This window comes from Peromyscus eremicus, chromosome 9 (assembly GCF_949786415.1).
Source record: "Peromyscus eremicus chromosome 9, PerEre_H2_v1, whole genome shotgun sequence".
Lineage (NCBI taxonomy): Eukaryota > Metazoa > Chordata > Mammalia > Rodentia > Cricetidae > Peromyscus > Peromyscus eremicus.
Window position 1 is genome coordinate 78,981,496 of NC_081425.1, and position 23,142 is coordinate 79,004,637.

General features: G+C 41.1%; 1 protein-coding gene across 2 annotated transcripts in view; it reads left to right on the plus strand.

Moving 5' to 3' along the window:
- Samd8 (sterile alpha motif domain containing 8) overlaps window positions 1-21,781 on the plus strand; it is a 48,085-nt gene extending 26,304 nt beyond the window's left edge. For both annotated transcript variants that reach the window (XM_059273853.1, XM_059273854.1), the window contains exons 2-6: window positions 2,675-3,267; window positions 8,250-8,345; window positions 11,237-11,354; window positions 20,511-20,661; window positions 20,986-21,781. In XM_059273853.1, coding sequence (XP_059129836.1) covers window positions 2,675-3,267; window positions 8,250-8,345; window positions 11,237-11,354; window positions 20,511-20,661; window positions 20,986-21,290 — 1,263 coding nt within the window. In that variant the 3' untranslated portion in view covers window positions 21,291-21,781. The remainder of the gene's footprint in view (window positions 1-2,674; window positions 3,268-8,249; window positions 8,346-11,236; window positions 11,355-20,510; window positions 20,662-20,985) is intronic.
- The last annotated feature ends 1,361 nt before the right edge of the window (window positions 21,782-23,142 follow it).

A 23,142-nucleotide genomic window follows, 5' to 3' on the forward strand; every position in this document is an offset into this window, starting at 1 on the left:
CCCTGAAGCTTACTGTCATTCTTAATATTCTCTTTAGTACAAGTTCTCACAGTTGGAGTAAGTACTGGTTACTGTGGCCCTGTAACTATTATGTAGTAGCACACAATTAAAGGACATGCACTAACCTGATGAGGCAGAGCGGTGAAATGTGTCATGCTTTTAAGGCATTCCCACAGCAAGCTCAAAGGCTCCTAGGAGGCTTCTATGTTGGTACTCATATTATCTAGTGGTTAAAGCATGGGCATCAAAGCTTGATTGAAGTTGAAAGAACTGGTGAGTTAATATGGGGAGAAATGTGAAAGAAGAGAAGAATCATTTTGCTCAGAGTGTGAGATGAAACTGTGCTAAAGAATAATGCTCCAAGGATGGGAGTGACTTGGAACCCGCTGGTGGTAAGCCACTGGAGAAGGGAAAGTAGAAGAGTGGAGATAAAGGAGAATTTTACTTGTTGTAGATGAGGTTTGCCACTTGGTAACTGCTGCTGCGTTAATAGTGTGTTGTTGTGTATCCAAGTTTGATGATTTAGTCGGAGCGGACTGGGAAAGGAATATGCAGATGTAACAGAAAGGGTGAAACCTTTTGGCAAGGAGTGTAAACTCAAACATTGCAAAACCATAGTTTACTGGAGTTTTACATATGCTATATGTAACTTTGCAGCAGACTTAAAATACAAACTCCTTGTTGATGGATAAGATGTTAATTTTCTAAGATTGGGAAAAAATGTGGGTTGATAATGAAATATACTTTAATCTTTCCAAAAAAAACGAGGATTGCTTTTTTAGTATCAAGACAAAATACTTAATGATGGAATTTCATCAAGTCTATCTCTTATTTCCTGAATACTTTTGCTGATATGAGTGAGCTTATTAGTTTAAATATTTGCTTTTGTTCAGTGATATTAAGTCTTTGTGACAAGTGTTTTGTGTGGGAAGGGGAGACTGTAACATTACCTGCCTTTTCCTTTCCTCAGCCTGAGGAAACAGATGTTTTTCCTGACTCCAGAATGTGTGCTCTAAAGCCATGAGAAATGCTTAAGTCAGGAGATCAGAGAGAGCATCATCTGGGTGGGGGGAGAGAGAGACGATGCTGTCTCAGACATTGTGGAGAACCTTTGTCCTGGAGGGTATTCAGTTATAGTAACTTGTTTTCTTTTCTTTTCTGGGGAGGGGCGGGGGGGGCATTTAAAGATAGAGTTTCTCTGTGTAACAGCCCTGGCTATCTTGGAACTCACTCTGTAGACCAGGCTGGCCCCAACACACAGAAACCACCTGCCTCTCTGCCTTCTGAGTGCTGGGACTAAAGGCGTGTGCCACCACCACCTGGATTGTTTTATTTGTTTATTTTCTCGACACAGGGTTTCTCTTTGTAGTTTTGGTGCCTGTCCTGGTTCTCACTCTGTAAACCAGGCTGGCCTTGAACTCACAGATATCCGCCTGGCTCTGCCTCCAGATTAAAGGTGTGCTGGGATTAAAGGTGTGGGCCACCACCAACTTTTGTTTTACTTTTTAAAGCAAGTGCTTTTTCAAACTGTATAGTATAGCTTAGAACTTTCACAAAAGAAACATATAACTCAGTCTACCCAGAACATTTTACTGCAGCTGGTTTTTTTTTTCTTTAAAAACTAGGTATTTATTGTATCATTGTGGATTAAAAAATACTTGTCCAGTTTTTAAACATTATTCAGAAGGAAATATAGTGAATTATTAGAAATCCAGAAAACCCTCAGGCTTTAATAGTCCAAGAAGTAGACACATGAGAGTAGTTTTTGTTATCCCATTTTTCTTTATCAGCCTTTGTTTTCTATGTATCTGATACACTTTAAAAAACTTGAAGTAGACCCAAGTTTTACAAGAGAAAAAAATATATATAGCTGAGTAGGATCAAAGTAGCAAAAATTATCAGTACTTTTAAAAATAGTGCACTTAAATAGCCTTTTATAACTATAATCTGTATTTTGCTTCTTATTTATGAGTATAGTGAAATGGCAGTTTTCTTTTAAAACTTTGACCACTAACTCCCAGAAGTGCCTTTTCACTTCTGCAGTGGGACTTTCAAAGGCTAGTCGGAACTTAGCTGAAGTTTATAGCTATTTTAAAATCTTTTTATCTATTGGCTAAATCATTTCATATATAATAGATAGAGATGTACAAATGTAAAGTTTCCTGGAATTTTACTATCTGTAATTTTGTTCTTTTCTACCTCAAGTGGGGAAATTTTTTTTCCCATGAACATGACAATTTCAGAAATTTAGCTTTTCCCATATGTCTTTTATAGATTTCATTTTATAAAAAGCATTAAAATGGAATTTTTTTCCCCCTCCAGTGTTCTCAATAGTAATCTTTTGAAGTAATCGTTGTTGACATGCTGTGGAAACGCCATTTGTAAAACACCTTTTTCTAAAGTGTTAAAGCTCAAGGTAGATCACTTATCCTGTGTGAGTCCTGGGTTCAACAACTGTTCTCCATAAAACTGAAACACCTGCTATCAGCCTCTTAAAATGATTAGAATGTTAATCTATTGAAAATACTCATTACTGAATAACTGTTGTTTCTTTGACTACGGAAGCCAGTGGGGCAATAGCGGTACTTTATTGTTTCTGGTATGCGTACTTGCATTTGGTCTTTAATGAAGATGTTGGACTACATTCTAGTTTTGTTTTGTTTTCCTTTGACAGTCAGTGGAGGAAGAAATGGCAGGCCCTAGTCAACTCTGCATTCGCCGCTGGACTACTAAGCATGTAGCAGTGTGGCTGAAGGATGAAGGCTTCTTGGAATATGTGGATATTTTATGCAACAAGCACCGACTGGATGGAATCACATTACTCACACTGACTGAATATGATCTTCGATCTCCTCCTCTGGAAATCAAAGTCCTAGGAGACATTAAAAGGTTAATGCTCTCGGTCAGGAAATTGCAGAAAATCCATATTGATGTTTTGGAGGAGATGGGCTACAACAGTGACAGCCCCATGAGTCCCATGACTCCATTCATCAGTGCTCTTCAGAGTGCAGACTGGCTCTGTAATGGAGAGCCCACACACAACTGCGATGGACCCATCACTGACTTGAGTTCTGAGCAGTACCAGTACATGAATGGCAAGAGCAAACATTCTGTTCGAAGATTGGACCCAGAGTACTGGAAGACCATACTGAGTTGTGTATATGTTTTTATAGTATTCGGGTTTACATCTTTCATTATGGTTATTGTTCACGAGCGAGTGCCTGACATGCAGACCTACCCACCACTCCCGGATATATTCTTAGACAGGTAGGTTTTGTTTCTAGATGCCAAGTTTGTAGAAGGTTTCTAGAGTCTCAGCAGTGGTAGTGTGGATAATAACGTTGTGGTTATAGCTGACATGTATACTCCATTTGCCTTGTCTGGTGCCATCAGATGACAGGCTTTGCCGAGCCTGGTGGCACATGCCTTACTCTGGAAACTGAGGTGGGTGGACCGCAAGTTCCAACTCTGGGACATTTGTAAGTGTTAGGAGAATGTTTGTAGTAGACTTAGCTGCCTTTCTTTTTTTTTTTTTTTTTTTTTAAGGTTTATTTATTATGTATACAGTGTCCTGCATGTATGCCTGCTGGCCAGAAGAGGGCACTAGGTCTCATTACGGATGGTTGTGAGCCACCATGTGGTTGCTGGGAATCGAACTCAGGACCTCTGGAAGAGCAGTCAGTGCTCTTAACCTCTGAGCCATCTCTCCAGCTCCCAGCTACCTTTCTTTAAAAAAAAAAAATTTTTTTTTTTATTTTAAATGATGAAAAGGGTTCTGCTTTCCTGAAAATACCACCAGATGAATCAAATTTATTTACAGTAGTACAAATTAATTCAGGGATTGATTTTGTTTTTATTATGTACTGAATAAAACTACTATATATTAAAGAAAAAAGAAATGGTCCAGGGCTGGACAGATGGCTCTGTAGCTAGAGTTTTCCTGCCTGGCCCACAGTCAGGGCAAATCTCTTTCACCTGCCAGTCCCACAGCCTCTCAGACCCGACCAAGTAAACACAGAGACTTATGTTGCTTTCAAACTGTATGGCCGTGGCAGGCTTCTTGCTAACTGTTCTTATAGCTTAAATTAATCCATTTCCTTTAATCTATACCTTGCCACATGGCTCGTGGCTTACCGGCATCTTCACAAGCTGTTTCTCATCGTGGCGGCTGGCAGTGTCTCTCTGACTCAGCCTTCCACTTCCCAGCTTTATTCTCCTCCTTGCCCCGCCTACACTTCCTGCCTAGCCAACGGCCAATCAGTGTTTTATTGATTAATTAGCAACACATTTGCCATACATCCCACAGCATGGCTCAACAGTTAAGAGTACTGACTGTTCTTTCAGAGGACCTGGGTTTGATTCCCAGCAACCACATGGTGGCTCATAGCTGTCTATAAGCCCAGTTCTAGGGGACCCAACACCTCCACACAGACATGCATGCAGGTAAAACATCAATTTAAATTTTTTAAAAATTTGAAGAATAAACATTAAAAAAATAAAAAGAGTCAGGCAGTGTTGTATGTTTAATCCCAGCATTCGGGAGCCAGAGGCAGGTGGATCTCTGAGTTTAGGCTAGCCTGGTCTACCAAGCAAGTTCCAGGACAGCCAGGGCTACAAAGAGAAGCCCTATCTTGAAAAACTAAAAATAAATAAATAGTCTGTGGTTATGAAAAACAAGAAAAGAACAGTAAGTAACAACTGTTTTTACTTCAGTGGTTTTTAAAAATGAGCAAAGCAACCTTGTTTTCCATTGCTGGTGATTGAGCCCAAGGCCGAGTGCATGTAGGGTAAGTGCTCTGCCACCAAGCTCTATCTGTAAGCTATCTTGTGGGGACACCAGCTGTTATAGGTAATAGTATTCTGGTTACTACTCAGCCTGCTCACCTCCTACAGTATACTCAAAAAACTGTTCTTTCTGTTTATAAAAAGGTATGATAGTCATGGATTTAAAGCATTGAGGACAATTATCTGTGACTAGTAAACAGACAAGAAATAATGGATGCAAAGTGAAGCTGCCTGTATCCTTCAATATACAATTGATTCAGGCAAGTTATCAGTGGATGCTGAAATCCATTTGATGGAAAGCCGCTGAGCAACAGCATTTTTGCATGATTGAAGTTTCATCTTTCACATTACTTAATTGCAGAGGAAACAGGTACTTTCACAGTGCTGGGACCTGACAAAGATCATCCTAACCACATGGTCACAGTGGAACAAGCTGACAGCATGCACTAGATGTAATGTTCAAAGCATCACCTTGAGATAATCTGATAATCTTGCCTCTCAGAAAATTTTAACCTAAATCTGATGATGAGGAAATAGACACAAAAAGGAGCATTCTACATGATAGCTCATCTAGAGTCTCCAGAGATGTCGGTGTCATAGTAAAACCTGGGGATTGTGAGGGAAATGGAAGGGACACATCAAGCTCGATACCTGGTCCTTGGATCCTAATCAAGCAAATTAGTTGCTAAGGATGTGTTGAGGATACTTAAAGTGTGAATATGGGCTGCATATTAAACAGGATGCCAAGAAGCAGTGCTGCAGTTGTCAGGGCACAGCGGTCTGAGGTCTGTCCTTAGTCTCCGAGATACATGAAGTAACTTTGGAGGACTCTAAAATGTGTGAAATGAAGCAAAGACGGCAAAACATTAAATATAAATAATTGGACGATTTAGGTGAAGAGTAGTAAGTACCTGTGTTTGTACTTTTTTCAGAAGGATCAGGGTTTTTTCAAAGAAATTGGTGGTGATGGGAGGAAATGGGAATTGGAGACAGTCGGATCTGTAAGGTCAGTTAAGGATTACAAAGAAGTGGACGTAGCGCTTGATCACAGGGCTTTGCTTTGTTTGGATGAGGCTGTACTGTAGGATGCCCTACTGATTGTAGGGTGACCTGGGGTTTGTTTTGGCTTGGGGTTTTGTATGTATATTTTTATATATTATGCCTAAAGCATAGGATTCTTGCAATTGAAGGTATGAGGAGAAATATTAATAATGACAAGGTTCAGGTTATCACAGTGAGTGTTGGTTGCTGTGGTAGGGCAAAGGGCAAGATCACAGGAAGAGAAATAAAAATAAAGGGAGCAAGAATGCCATTATATACCATTATAACAAGGAGTAATGGGGAGAGAGGGAGGGAATAGGGAGAGACCATCAGTAAGTACCTGGAAAACTTTTTTTAAAGGTTTTTATTAGATCTAGAAATTACAAGAAGTTTTACAGAAAGGAGTTTCGTCATAATTTTTGTATGAATATAAGCTTATATTGGGTAAAAGCTAAAACAGCTGTTCTTAAGCAAAATTACTAAATAGTGGGCGAGAGACTCTTACAAAGGTAGAAGGGCGTGTGTGTGTGTGTGTGTGTGTGTGTGTGTGTGTGTGTGTGTGTGTGTGTGTTAGGTGTATGTGGGTGTGTGTGTTGTGTTACTAAATGATTTAATATGGGATAAAATAGAGTAAAACTGGGGAGCAGTAATTAGGTTTAATTTGGGGAAGAAGTAGAAGATTTACTTTTATCCTAACTATATAAAATTATTTAAACTTTTGTATGTATGTATGTATTTCTTATTGGGGGTAGGGCCTCACTATATATCCCTGGTTGTCCTTGAACTACATATAAGCCAGGCATGGTAGCAAACACCTTTGTTCCCAGTACTCAGGAGGCAAAGGCAGGTGGATCTCCTCCTGGCTTGTATGTATATTGTTTTTAAAGGTTTTTTAAGAGTGTCGTGGCACATGCCTTTGGTCCTAGCAAATCATACATTTGCTGATAATATATCATAAATTTAGTTTTAGATAATTCTTTTGACATGCATATAATTTTACTATTACTAAAGTTGAGAAGGCAAATGTACATAATAATAAAACGTTCTTGTTTATTTTTACATAAAAAATTAAATCTTGCCAAAATATTTGATACTTGAGAATACAGCATCTTCTGTATTTTTCAGAGTTAATCAATATTTATTTTTTTTTTATAGTCCTCAATTCTGAGACTACCACTTCACATAAATTCATAATACAAAATGGCAGCTGTTCAGGGCCATTTAGAAATTGTTGGAAATGTTATTCTAATCCTGAGCCAAAATTCATGTAACATTTTTTTTGTTTGTTTCTTTTGAGACAGGACTTCTCTGTGTAGCTCTAGCTTTCCTGGAACTCCCTCTGTAGACCAGGCTGGCCTTGAATTCAGAGATCTACCTGCCTCTGCTTCCTGAGTGCTGTGATTAAAGGCCTGTGCCACCACCGGCCCGGCCACAGCAATTTTAAGTCAGCCATCATCACAGAAGACAACCCAAGGGTATGATAACTTGTTGCTTACATGCTGAGGAGAGTAGCAAATAGGAAAATTGATGATTACATCTGTTTTTTATAATTAAAGCATTTTTTTTCCCCTCAGAGCAGACTTTGTATAGTAAAGACACTGCGCTTCCTAACATAGAGCAGTCTTTGAATCTGAGCTGAGGTGTTACAGGCAGCATTCACTGGCGTTGTAAGGAGTGATGGCATGCAGTGTGAAGTGTGTGTTGTGTTCAGAACCAAGAGAACCGAGACTGCAGTAAAGCTGTGCAGTGCGGAGCGGGTGAGATGGGACTGCAGAAACACCTCGGACTCATTACATGTTGGATGATGAGTTGGGTTTTGTTTCTTCCAAGTTCACAAACATTTTACTACTATAGTCATTTTTTTTTCTCAGTTATTTACTTAATTTTGTGCAGACTCTCTTCTTTATTCAAGTTATAACTCACAGTTTAAGAGATTGGATGCTAGGCTGGAGAGGTGGCTCAGAGGGTTCAGAGTATGTACTACTCTTGCAGAAGACCTATGCCCACACCAAGCACCACACAGTTGCTGTAAACTCCAAGGGCACACACGCAAAATAAAATCTAATTTAAGAAAAAGACATTGAGAGCTGGGCGGTGGTGGCACACACCTTTAATCCCAGCACTCGGGAGGCTACGGCAGGAGGATCTCTGAGTTCAAGGCCAGCCTGGTCTACAGAGCAAGTTCCAGGACAGGCACCAGGTTGTTACTTCTTTACAGAGAATCATTACTGGAATTCAGGACAGCTAATAGATTCTGATGAGAGGGATAGTTTATGAAGCTGATTTTTAACCCCCCAGGCTTTCCAGATATCATCTCCTGAGGGAGATAAAGTTCTACAGAGCAGTTCTGAGTCAAGCATTGTATTGAAAAGGGATGTATCTGCTCGTCTCCAGTTCCAAAAAGAACTGTTTTTCTGTTGCAGTGTTCCCAGGATCCCGTGGGCCTTCTCCATGACTGAAGTGTGTGGCATGATCCTGTGCTACATTTGGATCCTCGTTCTTCTTCTTCACAAGCACAGGTAGTCCCGATTCCTAAAGACTGAAAATATCTGACTCTCATGTCGGGTTGTCAAGCCTGGTCCTTCCTCTGTGTTGCCCTGGAAGATTTCCTCTGCTCAGTGTGACATAGCTTTCTACAAAAGAAAATTGGGGGCTTAGTTAAGGAAGGTCGTAAGACCAATATATTTAGTAATATTGTGAATGTATTTTATAGGGAAAAGGGTAGTCAGCCTTGGGCCAGTCCTTGCTAGTTTAGCCCTGTCTTCCCCCTCCTCCTCCTCCTTCCCCTCTCCCCTCTCCCTCTTTTTACCTCCTATTCCTTCTCTTTCTTTTCTTCCTCTCCCTCTCATATTTCTCCTTTCTTCTTCTGCAGAAACAAGCTAGAAATGCCATTTCTGTAGAAACATTGAAATGCTTCCAAAGATAGTGTTGGTTAAGTGTTTGATTGGAGGAAAAAAAGCCCATTAAACAAGGTTGTCCTGCATGCTCTGCACTTCTGAGATAGTGAAGCTGTTAAATGGGAGAGTGCTTCTTGACCCTTGCACCGAGAAATACCAAGGGAAAACTTTTTAAAAATGATAAATGAAAAGAGCAGCTCGGTGGTGGTGGCGCACACCTTTAGTCCCAGCACTCGGGAGGTAGAGGAGGTGGATCTCTGTGAGTTCGAGGCCAGCCTGGTCTACAGAGCGAGTTCCAGGACAGCCAGGGCTGTTACACAGAGAAACCCTGTCTTGAAAAACCAAAATAGATAAATAAATAGAATAAATAAATAGAGCAAGGAAGGCATAAGTACGGGAAGACCCCTTTTCTACATGAGTGAGTCTTTCTAGGTGTCCAAAAAAAAAAAGAAAGAAAATAAGGCTTAGTGATGAAGAAAACATGTGGTTAGCTGCTGCCCATTGTTTTTAGAACCCTGAAGAGGAATGACTGAGTGTCTTGCAATTGGGGACCTCTTTCCTCACAAGGAAGTCTGTGGTCACCACATGCATCCTGAGCTGCAGTTATTTTAGTACTTTGAAGGTGAAAAGAAAGGTTGATGACTGCTATTTTTGCCACATTTCTCATTGTGTCCTGTGTGTACTCCTATTTTAAGAGGAAATGGTTTAAAAGTGTGTGTATCACTGCTCTCTGATTAACTTTGGCTCACAAGACCCTGTGGAATTAAATCTATCCACTCTTGAAAATAAGAACAAATTTAACCTTAGAGGAAACCTTGGTAGACTCCGTGAAGTGTAGTAGTGACCAGGTAAATCCAAGTAGTGGGGTTTACTTAAAGTAGATAAACTCAGGAGGCGATGTTTATGTAGTCCATGAAGCTATTTCTCAAATGTCATCTTTGTATCACTGATTGCAATCCTCTGAAAGGTTGTTGAAGTGCAGGTTCCTAAGCTCCATCCAGATGTGCACACTAAAGATGAAAACATACCTTGCCTTGTGTTCGGTACTACTCTTGAGAGAAAGTCCCCAAACTCTTAGTCTGTTTAGATTTAGGACATTTAAAGAAATAAAGGAACAAATGATACGACAGTTTATAATTACTCAAGTTATGCTTATTCAGAGTTTCTGTTTTAGATATACTTGAATATAAAACTTAGTGTTATTTTCATAGCTTAAGTTTAAGTTAGGGACAACTTGAATAACTTCAGATAGCCACTCTTGTGAGCTGTTTCGTGCTGTTATTGAGCAACAGTAGAATCGCAAGTGATCGAGTAACTCCTGTAAACAACTTCAGGGCTGGCAAGGTGACTCGTGACAGAAGCACTTGCTGCTCTCTCTCCATGGCTCTGGAGTTCAGTTCTCAGTGCCCATGCTGAATGGCGGGCTCTCCACTGCCTGTAACCCAGTCCAGGCCATCCTACACCCTCGGCCTCCAAAGATACCTGCACTTCCATGCACACACCCACAGGCAAACGTGCATACCTACACATAATTAAAAACAATCAAAATAAACCTTAAAGTTTTTTGAATAAATTATAAGTAATAGTACTAATATTAAGCTTCCCAGTATTACTTCTGTCTTGAAAACTCCACTTTTAGATGGGTGGTGGTGGCACAAGCCTTTAATCCCAGCACTTAGGAGGCAGAGGCAGGCGGATCTCAGGCCAGCCTGGTCTACAAAGTGAGTTCCAGGACAGCCAAGGCTACACAGAGAAACCCTGTCTTGAAAAACAAAAAGAAACCCCTCCACTTTTGTAGGGTCACATTTTACCACCAAAAGAATGCTCTTTCAGATCCACACTAGTTGCATGCGGCTATTGTAATTTCAATTAATTAATATTAGATTCAGATCTTACTTACATGAGCCTCATTTTAGGTGCTCAAGAGCCAATTGTATTTAGCTGGCTACATGGCATATAGACCATCCCCATCACTGCAGAACTCTAGTGGGTTATGTTAGTCATGTTAGATGGTCTCCTAAGATTCTTCTCCAAATTAAAATGTAAATACACATACATAATGAAACCCATTGTTTTGTATGCAGGTATAATAAAGCCACATATACATATACACATCCCAAGTGCTTTATAGAAGTGTAATTTAAATATAATAAGTTTTTCTACCTTTAAGTTTACAGGTCTGCATTTAGTAAACAACTCATGAGCAAACACTGCCACAGTCTATATTTTAGAACACCATCTGAACATTCCCTCTTGTCTTTTCATTATTAATTCCAGTCCCAGCCCTGGCCCCAGGCAAACACTGACCCATTTGTCTCTATAGTTTTCCTTTTAATACAGAACTTCTAAGTGGGAGGAAGGTTTCTGTCCTCTGTAAAGACTAGTGGTTTTAATACAGAACTTCTAAGTGGGAGGAAGGTTTCTGTCCTCTGTAAAGACTAGTGGTTTTCCCCTGCTTTCTCTCCAGGAGAGTTTGGGCAGTCTCTGATTTCTGCTTTGATCACTGTTCACAGGTCGATCCTTCTGCGCAGGCTCTGTAGTCTGATGGGCACCGTCTTCTTGCTTCGCTGCTTCACCATGTTTGTGACCTCCCTCTCGGTGCCGGGACAGCACCTGCAGTGTACTGGAAAGGTAGCCGCCACCGTCCGTGTGCTCTTGATTGGGCTTCTGCATTAATACACAGTATGCACAGGAAGGCAGAGATCGGGCTTCCGGATTAAAATGTGATTTCTCGTATGTGCAGTATCAGCAGTCAACCTAACAGAAATAACCGGGTTAAGTAACCTTAAGCTAGACTTATCTCCCTATGATTCCATCATGGATATTAATTCCGTGTTACGAGACTATGGAAAAAATTATTTTGACTATCTTTTTCTGCTATGTTTCCCTTTTCCACTACACTCAGCATCTTTTTTATAGTGTTTTTATTAGTATATATTAATTATGTGCCGTAAAGGGTTTCATTATTACACCCTCATACATGTTCACAATGCATTTGGATCACATCACCCTTGGTTCACTTAGGTCTTCATGTGGTATGCTCTGGTCCCTTATTGCTTTCATCAGTCCTTTTCTTTATACAGCTTAAGCATTTCCAGTGAAAACTAACCCAGTACTCTGTAAACTTTCTAGGATATATGAAATATTGATGGATTTTTTTTCCTTCAGTTTTGGTGTGTGCCTTATAACTTCCTGTTTTGTTGTATTGTTGATATGTCCTTTTCTGGTTAAATAGAGAGGACAAATTATGCTGATAAGGAACAAAAAAAGTGGGTTATAAATTGTTGTCATTTTTATTCTAAGATCTAGGGTAAGATCTCTTTTTTAAATTTAAGCTCAGTGATAGAATGACTACCTAGTGTATACAGGATCCTGGGGTTCAGTCCCCAATACTCACCCCCCACACACACACACTAATTAATTTTAAGAAATCAATAAAATAATTTTAAAAGTTGAGGATCTCAACTGGGTGTAGTTACACAGGCCTTTAATCCCAGCACTTGGGAGGCAGAGGCAGGTGAATCTCTATGAGTTTGAAGCCAGCCTGATCTACAAACTGAGTTCCAGGACAGCCAAGGCTATGTAGAAAGATCTCCTCTAAAAGAAATAAAAACAAAAGTTGAAGGTGTCATGTGCCCTTGATACACAAAATTGTGAATGGTTAAATTTGGGCAAAAAAATTATTAACCTACTTTTCAGACAGGAGACTTGGTGACTACATTAACACCTTTGTTGTTTTTTTGTTTGTTTGTTTGATTTTTGTTTTTTCGAGACAAGGTTTCTCTGTTTAGTTTTGGAGCCTGTCCTGGATCTCGCTCTGTAGACCAGGCTGGCCTTGAACTCACAAAGATCTTCCTGCCTCTGCCTCCCGAGTGCTGGGATTAAAGGCGTGCGCCACCACCGCTCGGCCCTTTGTTGTTACTTTAATGTTGTTTGTAAAACAAAAGTAGGTGCCGTTGCTTCTCCTCCGCAGTGGTGGAAACAGCTGACACGCTGGTTGGGGAAGGAAGATTAAGCAGATGAAGAGCTAAAACTGCTGCCCTTGAGGTGAAGGGCCCCAAAGGTCTCCAGGCATTAGGCGTGGGAGACTGAGCACTGAGAAGGGCCCAGTGCAGTTTCAGACTTCTCAAAAGCAAACATTTTTTACAGTTAAAAACTGTTGGGGAGTTTTGTGTTTTTCAATAAAGAAAAACATTTCTTTTTCTTTTTTTTCTTTTTCCTTTTTTTGAGACAGGGTTTCTCTGTGTAACCCTGGCTGTCCTGGAACTCTCTCTGTAGACCAGGCTGGCCTCAAACTCAGAGAGATCTGCCTGCCTCTGCTTCCTGAGTGCTGGGATTAAAAGCGTGTGCCACCATCACCTGGCAGAAAAACATCTTTTTATTACAAAATTGTACATGTTTCTTGTAAGAACTCAAATTATATGTAAATGTATGTAAAAAGCAGAAGCTCACATAGATTCCTTTTTATCCCAACCCGGAAGTAAAACTGTTAACAGTTGTGTCTACTTGAACAGATCTGGTTTGGAGTTTCTTCTTTCTCTCCTCCAGTCCTCCCTCCCTTGGAGGCAGAGTCTCACTATGCAGCTCTGGATGGCCAAGAACTCACTATGTAAATCAGACTGGCCTGGAACTCACAGACATCCTCCTGTCCCTGCCTCACAGCTGCTAGGATTAAAGTTGTTAGGTACCTCCAGCAGCAGAAATCATTTTTAAGTAGAGTTTTGATTTACTCTGATAAGTCATTGATGGACATCCTTCAACTGAAGGACATATTGCGGAGGCGGGTCTGTAACTAGGTTTAAGGTATTGGTACATTATTTACTTCTTTCTCTTGTATATCTGTGTGAGGCCTGAGATTGGTGTGAGATTCTCTTCTTGATCAGTCTCCACCTTATTTATTGAGGCAAGGTCTCGGATGAACCCGGAGCCACCAGTTCAGCTAGCATGCCAGCTGCTCTGGGGATTTCCTCTCTCCAGCTTTCATGCTGGGATTACAAGTGGGCTGTTATATCCAACTAGCCTTTGGCATTTTTTCTTGACATGGGTACTAGGGATCTGAACTCAAGGCACGTTTGCATAGAAGCACTTTACCCATCTCCCCAGTCTCATTAATTAATTTTTTTGTAAAGAGTACATAGCCAGGTAGTGGTGGCTCACACCTTTAATCCCAGCACTTGGGAGGCAGAGGCAGGTGGATCTCTAAGTTGGAGGCCAGCCTGGCCTACAGAGTTCCAGGACAGCCAGAGCTGTTACACAGAGAAACCCTGTCTCGGAAAAAACAAACAAACAAACAAACAAACAAACAAACAAACAAAAAATCATAGTTATAGTCACCTGTTTAAAAAGTTCATTCTTTTAATTGCTGTGTGATATTCCATTGTAAGATTCCCCATCCCCCAGATTATAAATGATGTAAATTTTACTTGTTTCCAAGATATTTTAAACAGTAAATATTTTATTTATTTATTTATTTATTTATTTATTTATTTATTTATTTATTTTGTTTTTTTTGAGGCAGGGTATCTCTGTATGGCACTGGCCATTCTGGAGCTCGATCTGTAGACCAGGCTAGCCTTGAACTCAGAACTCAGAGATTGACCTGCCTTTGCCTCCTGAGTGCAAGGATTAAAGGTATGTTCCACCACCACCCGGCTCATAGTAAATATTCCTAAACATTAGAGCTTTTCTTCTTGTTTTGTGGAGGAACCTTGAACCCAAGGCCTTGCACATGCTAGGCAAGCACTGTTTACCTCTGAGCTATGTCCTCAGTTGTACTTACCTCTGAATTTTTGGAAATAGAATTATAGTATTAAGGACAGGTACATTAAATTCTGATACATATTCCTAAAATGCTGGCTTGAAAAAATCCAGAATGGTATTTTAGACAGAGGTACACTTTGTAACTTTGTTCTTTTTAAGTAACCTTTCTTTCTGAAGAGTAGCAATGAATATTATCCACGTTTGCTTTTGGTCTCCAGACATCACTCAAAAATATCAAAAACATTTTAAATTTAGGGTGTGTGTGTGTGTGTGTGTGTGTGTGTGTGTGTGTGTGTGTGTGTGTGTTTGTATGCACAGGCAAATGCAGGCATACATATACCACAGCATGAATGTATGGTTCAGAGGACAGAGAACCAGTTCTCTCTTGCCACTTTGTGAGACCTAGAAATTGAACTTCAGTTATTGGGCCTGCCCAGGAGTGCCTCTGCCCACTGAACCATCTTGCCAGACTCACTCAGGCCTTTAGTTAACAAAGCAAAAAAACAATGAAAAAATCGTCAGGAGCCAGACATTGCAATTCATGCCTATAATCCCAGCACTCAGGAGGCTTTGGCAACAGATTGGCAAATTTGAGGACAGCTGGACCACATCGTGCAGCAATTTTCAACCTATAGGTCATGACTCCTTTGGGGTCATATATCAGATATCCTGCATATCAGTTATTTACATTACAATTCGTAACAGTAGCAAAACTACAGTTAATGAAGTAGCAATAAAAATAACTTTATGGGGGCTGGAGAGATGGCTCAGCAGTTAAGAGCACTGGCTATTCTTCCAGAGGACCAGAGTTCAAATCCCAGCAACCACATGGTGGTTCACAACCCTCTGTAATGAGATCTGGTGCCCTCTTCTGACCTGCAGGGATACATGCAGACAGAACACTGTATACATAATAAATAAATCAATCTTTAAAAAAAAAAAAAAGAAAGAAAAGTGTCAGATCTCTTAAAAGAAAATAACTTTATGGTTGGAGGTCAGCACAACATGAGGAACTGTGTTAAAGGATGGCAGCATTAGGAAGGTTGAGAACCACTACCACAGTGAGTCCCAAGCCAGCCTGAGATACAAGACCCTGTCTGAAAAAAAGGTGACCAGAGTGGTGTTCCTCTCCCATTTTACTTTGTTTCCTAGAGCGACAGATCTATACACTTCTCTAAAACGTTCCTGGTTACTGCTCTCTGTAATTTCCTTTTAAGCAATTGGTAAAATTGACTTTGCTTTAGAAATTAGATTAGCAAAAAAAGAAATGACTAGAATCTAATTTAGTTGGCTTAATAACTTGTGTAAAACAAGTATACATTCCTTTAAAGTCGACTGTAGGGTACCACCATGAAGTCAATGTTGCCATAATATTGACCCCATTCTTTGGCTGTGTGCATAGCTATGTCTTTGTCTTCAAACAATTCTTTCATTGATTTGTAGCTTAAATTGTTACGAGAGGTTGGTTGATTTGTCTTTTGCTTTTTCAAGACAAGGTTTCTCTGTGTACACCTGGATGTTCTGAAACTTGCTTTGTAGACCAGACTGGCCTTGAGAAAACTGCCTGCCTCAACCTCCTGAGTGCTGGGATTAGAGGGATGCACTTGCACTGCTATGCCTGGTTGAAGTTAATCTTTAAGATTTATTTTTTTAATTATGTGTATGTGTCTGGGTATATACATGTGTGTGGGTGCCCACGAAGACCAGGTGTTGGATTTCTTGGAGCTGCTGTTGGGAGCCTTCCCTTATGGGTCTGGGAACTGATTAGGGTCCTTTGAAAGAACAGTACATATTCTTTTTTTGGTTTTTCGAGACAGGGTTTCTCTGTGTAGTTTTGGTGCCTGTCCTGGATCTCACTTTGTAGACCAGGCTGGCCTCGAACTCAGAGATCTGCCTGCCTCTGCCTCCCGAGTGCTGCAATTAAATGCTACAATTAAAGGCGTGCGCTGCCTCCGCCCGGCAAAAGAACAGTGCATATTCTTAACTTCGGAGCCCACTCCCCAAGTCTCAGCAGAGTAAACTGAGTCACCCATCCCAGTGTACCAGTTAAAGGGATTAGTAGTGGTGGAAGACAGAGATTCAGTCATTGTGGCCACTCTGGGAAGAGGAACAGATAGAGGAGTCCAGTGATCCCCTAAATCAGTCTTATGGTTCTGATACGAACTTTAGGTTTAAATAAGGGAAAAACTGGGGTAAGAGTAAGAAGTACACATAATAAGACTTCCTTGGTCTAAAGCGTGGTCTGGTTGGTCTCAGTTCTTGTTATTGCTTGAGGAAATAAGCCAGTTCCATGAAGTGACTGCTCTTGCTTGAGGGTGCTCTTGTGATGGGGTGACCTGTCAGTGAGGCTCCAGTGTGACCGCAGATTTAGGACAGTAGGTCTAGAAGGGATACTGGGACAGCTGACAATAAGGCATCTCAGCTTTCATCCTTAGCTTTCTTTGTACCTGCATTTTAGCCTTGAGGGGAGATGAAGTAAGTTGAGTAGAAGCCACGTTAACATGTCTGTGAGCAGAGTTCAGCATGTGACTCATCCACAGAAAGAGAGATAGATGCTCAGTGAAGTCAGAGGTGCCAGCTTTACCCTGCTCTAGGCCAGCGTTGTGTGATCTAACTGTCACAGCGGTTGTGAGCATTTCTTGGCAGTAATGACAGTACTGCATTTGACTGAAGGTTGAAATGACTATGAAGGTGGAGGGGCTAGGCTTTCATTCCTGCCAACATGCCTCTTCGTTCATTTTCTGCCCACACTGCTTGTTATCAATCATGAGTTATTGCCATCTCGTTAATGAGAGACAATAACTAATGTTTTATGGTCTTTATATATGAATCTAATCTCCTGAAATTATTTCCGTACATGGTTTGACGTGAGGGCAAAAACATTTTCCCCAAAAAGTATGCTAATTGACTAGAAACAAACTTTCATGAAGTTGTGTGTTTTCCCTCTGAAAGTTTGACAAGTTTAGTCTCAGTAGATTAACAGAAGAAAAGGTATACAAATTCAATAATACCTACCTCCAGAGCTGTGTACAAACTCTGACTCTGCCAGAGTGTTAACGTTATATCTTTCATTGTACAAAGGAATAAGGACGTGGGGCTTCCGGAGGTGTGGGGGTGGTGATACAGACCATGGCACGTTCAGGAGAGGAGGAGCTATTTGGTCATTGGGGCAGTCATTTTATCCAGATGAGGTTCCCAGGTGGCAGCACGGGGATACATACTTGTGTCATCTCTGTCTGGGCCAGAGGTGTCAGACCCCTAGTCTCTGCTTCCTGCCAAAGGGCTTTCCTATGGAGATCTGGAGATCTCAAAGAAGACTTTTGCATTTGTGTCTTTTGCTTGATTGACTAATGTAGATAGATACTTCTTTTATACAAGGAGGGATTTTTTTTAAAGCTACTACTGAGTGCAGTTTCAGATCCAAAGATAACAAAGGAATGATGTAGTGGACATGGAACAGTTTGCTTTCCTGTGAAGTTTGTTCCGTAGATAAGAGAATATCCTGCCCTTGAAGGGGTTTATCAGGGGACAGCCACAGAAGAGAAGGCTGCATCTTGCACTACAGGGACAAATTAGATGTCACTCTCCAGTGTGGACAGACCTCTTTATGTCTCAGATGACTTTTCTTTATTAATTAGTTATGTATGGATATTTCCATCCAAATCTGCCCTAAATGCTGCTAATTGCTTTGAAGTATAATGTAGCCTGCCTATTGACCTACATTATTTATAGCAATCTTAAAAGTAGATCGTCGTGAGGATAACAACCAGCAGCCAAATCCCTTACAGTGAGATCCATAGGCATTTCATTGTGGTAAATTAATGGCTTAAAATCGTGGAACCAAGACAGAACTGAGAACAGGCCTACTTTTGAAATTTAGCAACACAAAGCTAATTTGCATGTCTTGTCTAGACAGTTTCCTGTTCATTCTTAGGTGTTTCAGTTTGTTTCTAGAAGGATGTGTGAGAGATGTAGAATGGGAAAAGATGAAAAGACTGTGGTTACTTGATAATTATTTGAGACTGGCATTACTTGTTCCCTGCCCTGAATTAAGATAATACCCAGCTGGGCAACGGTAACACACACCTTTGATCCCAGCACTCAGGAGGATCTCGGAGTTCGAGGCCAGCCTGGTCTACAGAGTGAGTTCCAGGACAGCCAGGGCTACACACACAGAAACCCTGTCTCAAAAAAAAAAAAAAACAAAAAAACAAAACAGAAAAAGAAAAAGAAAAAGAAAAGGGGGAAAAAATCTAGTTTGATTGACTCATCAAACACCTCTGATCTATCTTTTCTCTTCTTCTATCTGAGACTTGCATCTCAGGGCCACATTGTGGCTGCTGAAGGTTCAGTTCCTATGTCTGAATTGTAGGTGGAAGGCAAGTGGAATGGTAGAAAAGACCTCCCCTTGTGTCTCTGTAGCTTCCTAGAAATCTTTCACACTTTGGCTTTTCACACTTTGTGTACAGAACATGGCTCTGCCTAGCTTCGGGGAAGGCCAAGAGGGGTGAGATTTGACTGAGTTCGTGGCCTCATCAGCGTATGTGTTCCTGTAACCAGTGAAGACAGGGAGAGTAGATGTTAAATGGCAGTCTGGAGGTTACGGCATAGCTTATTTCCTTACTAAGGGTTTCTTTTTTGGTTTTTCGAGACAGGGTTTCTCTGTGTAACTTTGGTGCCAGTCCTGGAACTTACTCTGTAGCCCAGGCTGGCCTTGAACTCACAGAGATCCACCTGCCTCTGCCTCCCAAGTGCTGGGATTAAAGGCGTGCGCCGCCGCTGCCGCCGCCGCCACCGCCACCGCCACCACCACCACCACCACCACCACCACCACCAAGTTTTATTTTTGAAGAAAGTTGGGGCTTGTTTGTTTGTTTTTGGATTTTGGAAACAGGGTTTCTCTGTGTAATGACCCTGGCTATCCTGGAACTCACTTTGTAGACCAGGCTGGCCTCCAACTCACAGCGATCCTCCTCCTTCCTTCCAAGGACTGGGACTAAAGGCATGTGCCCCCACGGCCCAGCCTGAAAGTTGGAGCTTATTAAAAGATTTTAATATGAGGCTGGGCAGTGGTGTCACACCCACCCAGCACATGGGAGGCAGAGGCAGGTGGATCTCTGTGTGTTAGAGGCCAGTCTGGTCCACAAATCGAGTTCTAGAACAGCCAAAGCTGTTATATAGAGAAAGCCTGTCTTGAAGAAGGAAAAAAAAAAAAAAAAAAAATCTTAATACAGATTTAAACATGGGCATTATGGGATAAAAATTAGTAAATAAATAAAAATAAAACTTAGGGATGTTCTTGTTTTACAGTCGCTGTTTGTTTTAAGACAAAATCTCATGTAACGTTGGCTGGCCTATGTCACTGAGAATATAGCCTTGGACTCTTGAGCCTCCTGCCTCTGACTATGGCATGTTGGGATAGTGGGCATGTTACATCATTCTTGGCTTGACCTTTTTACATTTTGCTTTTGTTGTTGTCTTGACATGAGGTTTCTCTGTGTATCCCTGGCTGCCTTGGAACTCAATCTGTAGACCAGATTAACCTCAAGCTCACAGAGATATATCTGCCTCTGCCTCTTCAGCATATGTTATATGCCCAGCTTGACAATATTTCTTTGTTTTTGTTTTTGGAGACAGGGTTTCTCTGTATAGCTTTGGAGCATGTCCTAGAACACTCGATCTGTAGACCAGGTTGGCCTCAAACTCACAGAGTGCCTCCCGAGTGCTGGGATTAAAGATGTGGGCCACCACTGCCCGGCCCAGCTTGACGTTTTCACTTAAAGTAACTCTACTATAAAGGAGTTTGAATTACTATGATTTCATTTAATTAGCAGCATTTTCTGAGTACAGTCAAGCTTTGGTCACTCTCTGGGCCCACTTGGGATTAATTGGGTCAGACTTTGTTTACCTTTGCCTGGATGCTCTTATTTCTGAATCATTATTCCTCATGAGTTCCCCAAAATGGATTTGGGGAAGCTCTGCACCTCTGTAAGCATTTGAAGAACTAATTCACAGCTTTCTTTATAGATATATGGAAGCGTGTGGGAGAAACTACGCCGGGCATTTGCCATTTGGAGCGGCTTTGGTATGACCCTGACTGGCGTCCACACTTGTGGAGATTACATGTTCAGTGGCCACACAGTTGTTCTAACCATGCTGAATTTCTTTGTCACAGAGTGTAAGTATGTCTTTAATGCTTCTGTGCATATCAGACAGCAGATCGCAGAGGAGGAAGTGGGGAGGATGTTAAGTCCTGGGAAGAGTAGGCAACTGGGCTAGGGTTGTAACTCACTTGGAGTGCTTGCCTGCCATGCATGCAGCCCCAGGTTCATCCTCAGCTACATATCCAGTTCAAGGCAGCCTGACTACATGAGATAGAGTTGCACAAAAAGGTGGGGAGGTAGGTTGGGGAGGAATAGTGTACAACCTGCCCTGAGAAGCATGTGACTAAGAAGCATCGGAAGAAATGTGTTTTTAAATAACCCTTCTGTCCTTTTCCTAGATACGCCAAGAAGCTGGAATTTCTTGCATACTCTATCCTGGGTTCTCAACCTCTTTGGAATCTTCTTCATCTTGGCTGCCCATGAACATTATTCTATTGATGTGTTTATTGCCTTTTATATCACAACAAGACTCTTTTTGTACTACCATACTCTAGCCAATACCAGAGCGTATCATCAGAGTAGGAGAGCGAGAATTTGGTTTCCTATGTTTTCTTTCTTTGAATGCAATGTTAATGGCACAGTACCTAATGAATATTGTTGGCCATTTTCTAAACCAGCAATAATGAAAAGACTAATTGGATGAAGACTGTATCTCTGTAATGAGTTTGTTGTTAAATACACAATAGTTACGGAATGAAAACGAATAACTTTGCTTTGTCCCCAGGTTGTCCCTGGATGTGTTGCATTTTGGCTTCTATGTTGACAGGTTTCCTGTTCTGAGCAAGACTGTGACTATAAAACTCGAGAAAGAGCAACCAAGACTCCTTAGCTAGCTGTTTGAACGGAGAGTTAGAGGACAGACTTGCTGCTCCTCCTTCACTGTGGGAAGACCCGGTCTGTGGGTGATATCAGGCCATAACCTGTGCATGTTGAGTGTTTAACAGCCTCCTGAACTCAAGCACATCAGCTTGGACTAGTTGGTGGATTTGTATGATTTTCAGCAGGACTCAAGTCAAGAAAGGTTTTCTGAAGCTGTTTCCCCTACCAAGTGAGCTTTCTCACTTGTTCACTGAACTAATCTGTGTCTGTCTGGAAAGTGATCGTCTTACTAGTAAATGTGTTTTACCCTTTGAACCATTGTTAAGAAAAGCATATTGAACACAGCAGCTTGCATGGAACAAGAAGAGAATGGACGGGCCGTGTGGCAGGTGTCACTGGCCTTCCCACGAGTGCAAATACGGGGCTGCATTTTTACCACACGTGCAGTTCCTGTTTTGTCGGGAAGCTTCAGTGTGAACAAGAGTAAGGATTCGTGGGGGGAACAGCTAGCTGCACAGGTTCATACTAGTAAAGTGGTGTCGGTTTAGTGCTGTGATATCTGGAAGACGTTTGTGTTGTAACAGTTAGTTAGGCAGGTGACAGCCCAGTCTAATGCTTTTTTAATGATGTGATTTAGTGAGACAAGTAAGAGTTAAAGTTCTTATGTCAGTAAATAAGTAAATGTGCATGCAAAGAATTCTTTTCTTCTAGTGAAAAAAAAATCTACAGGTTGTAGGCATAGTGTTAACTCTTTGGGGTTTCTTGTTTTGTTTTCCTGAAATTTCTCATTCTTGACCGTTGAAAGTAAATAGTCTGAGGCATACTTGGACACAAAAAGCTTGTTGCTTTTTATTTTAAAAAATAATTGTGTACATACATTCTTTCTATAGTCTTAATTTGGCAGTCAAGAACTAAAATAAATGAGCTGCTGTTTACATTAGAAAATTACCTTCAGTAATTAATTTCCCCTCTCTACCATTTGTCACTTTATTTTTGACTTTAGCCTGCTTGTAGAGTTGGAAATTGACCTTCAGTTTAAACAAGTGGAATACTAATTGTGTAGTTTTTACATTCCATTTTAATACAAGGACTTTGAGGAGAGTGCTGCAGGCATCCTGAGGTCACAGTTAGACCACAGCAGATGCTTGTGTTCCTTCTCTGTTTGAGTGAAATCTCCGTTATTGCAGTTGGAGTCATAGTCCCACCCTCCCCGAAGCTGCCTGGGTGAATTAGGCAGGGAGGGGATGATAATAGGCAAGCGGGTTCAGCCCGTGCTGAACAACGCACTTTGAGTCTGCTAGAAACATCACTCATTTATCACCTGAGAAATGATGTGAAGCAACTCAAGTTTGATTATGTTTTTAAATCTTATACTTCAGATTCTTACAGTATTTTAAATTGTTGATTCTGTTACAAGCCAGGATCAAAAACACCAATATCTCTTGTAAAGAAATTGCATAATCATGGAGTGAAGGTTTTCCATGCTTGTTTGAGTGGTTTGACTTGAGGTCAAAGGCTACTACTGCCACCCCCTTTCACATCCCCACCCCTAACGTAGCAGGACCCAACTTAGCTAGGAGGAAGCCAGTGTTGGCTTTGGGAGACTGTTCCAAAACCATCTGTGTCCACGTTCATTTAGATGTTCACTGTGTTAACGGTGACTGTTTTAACATCAG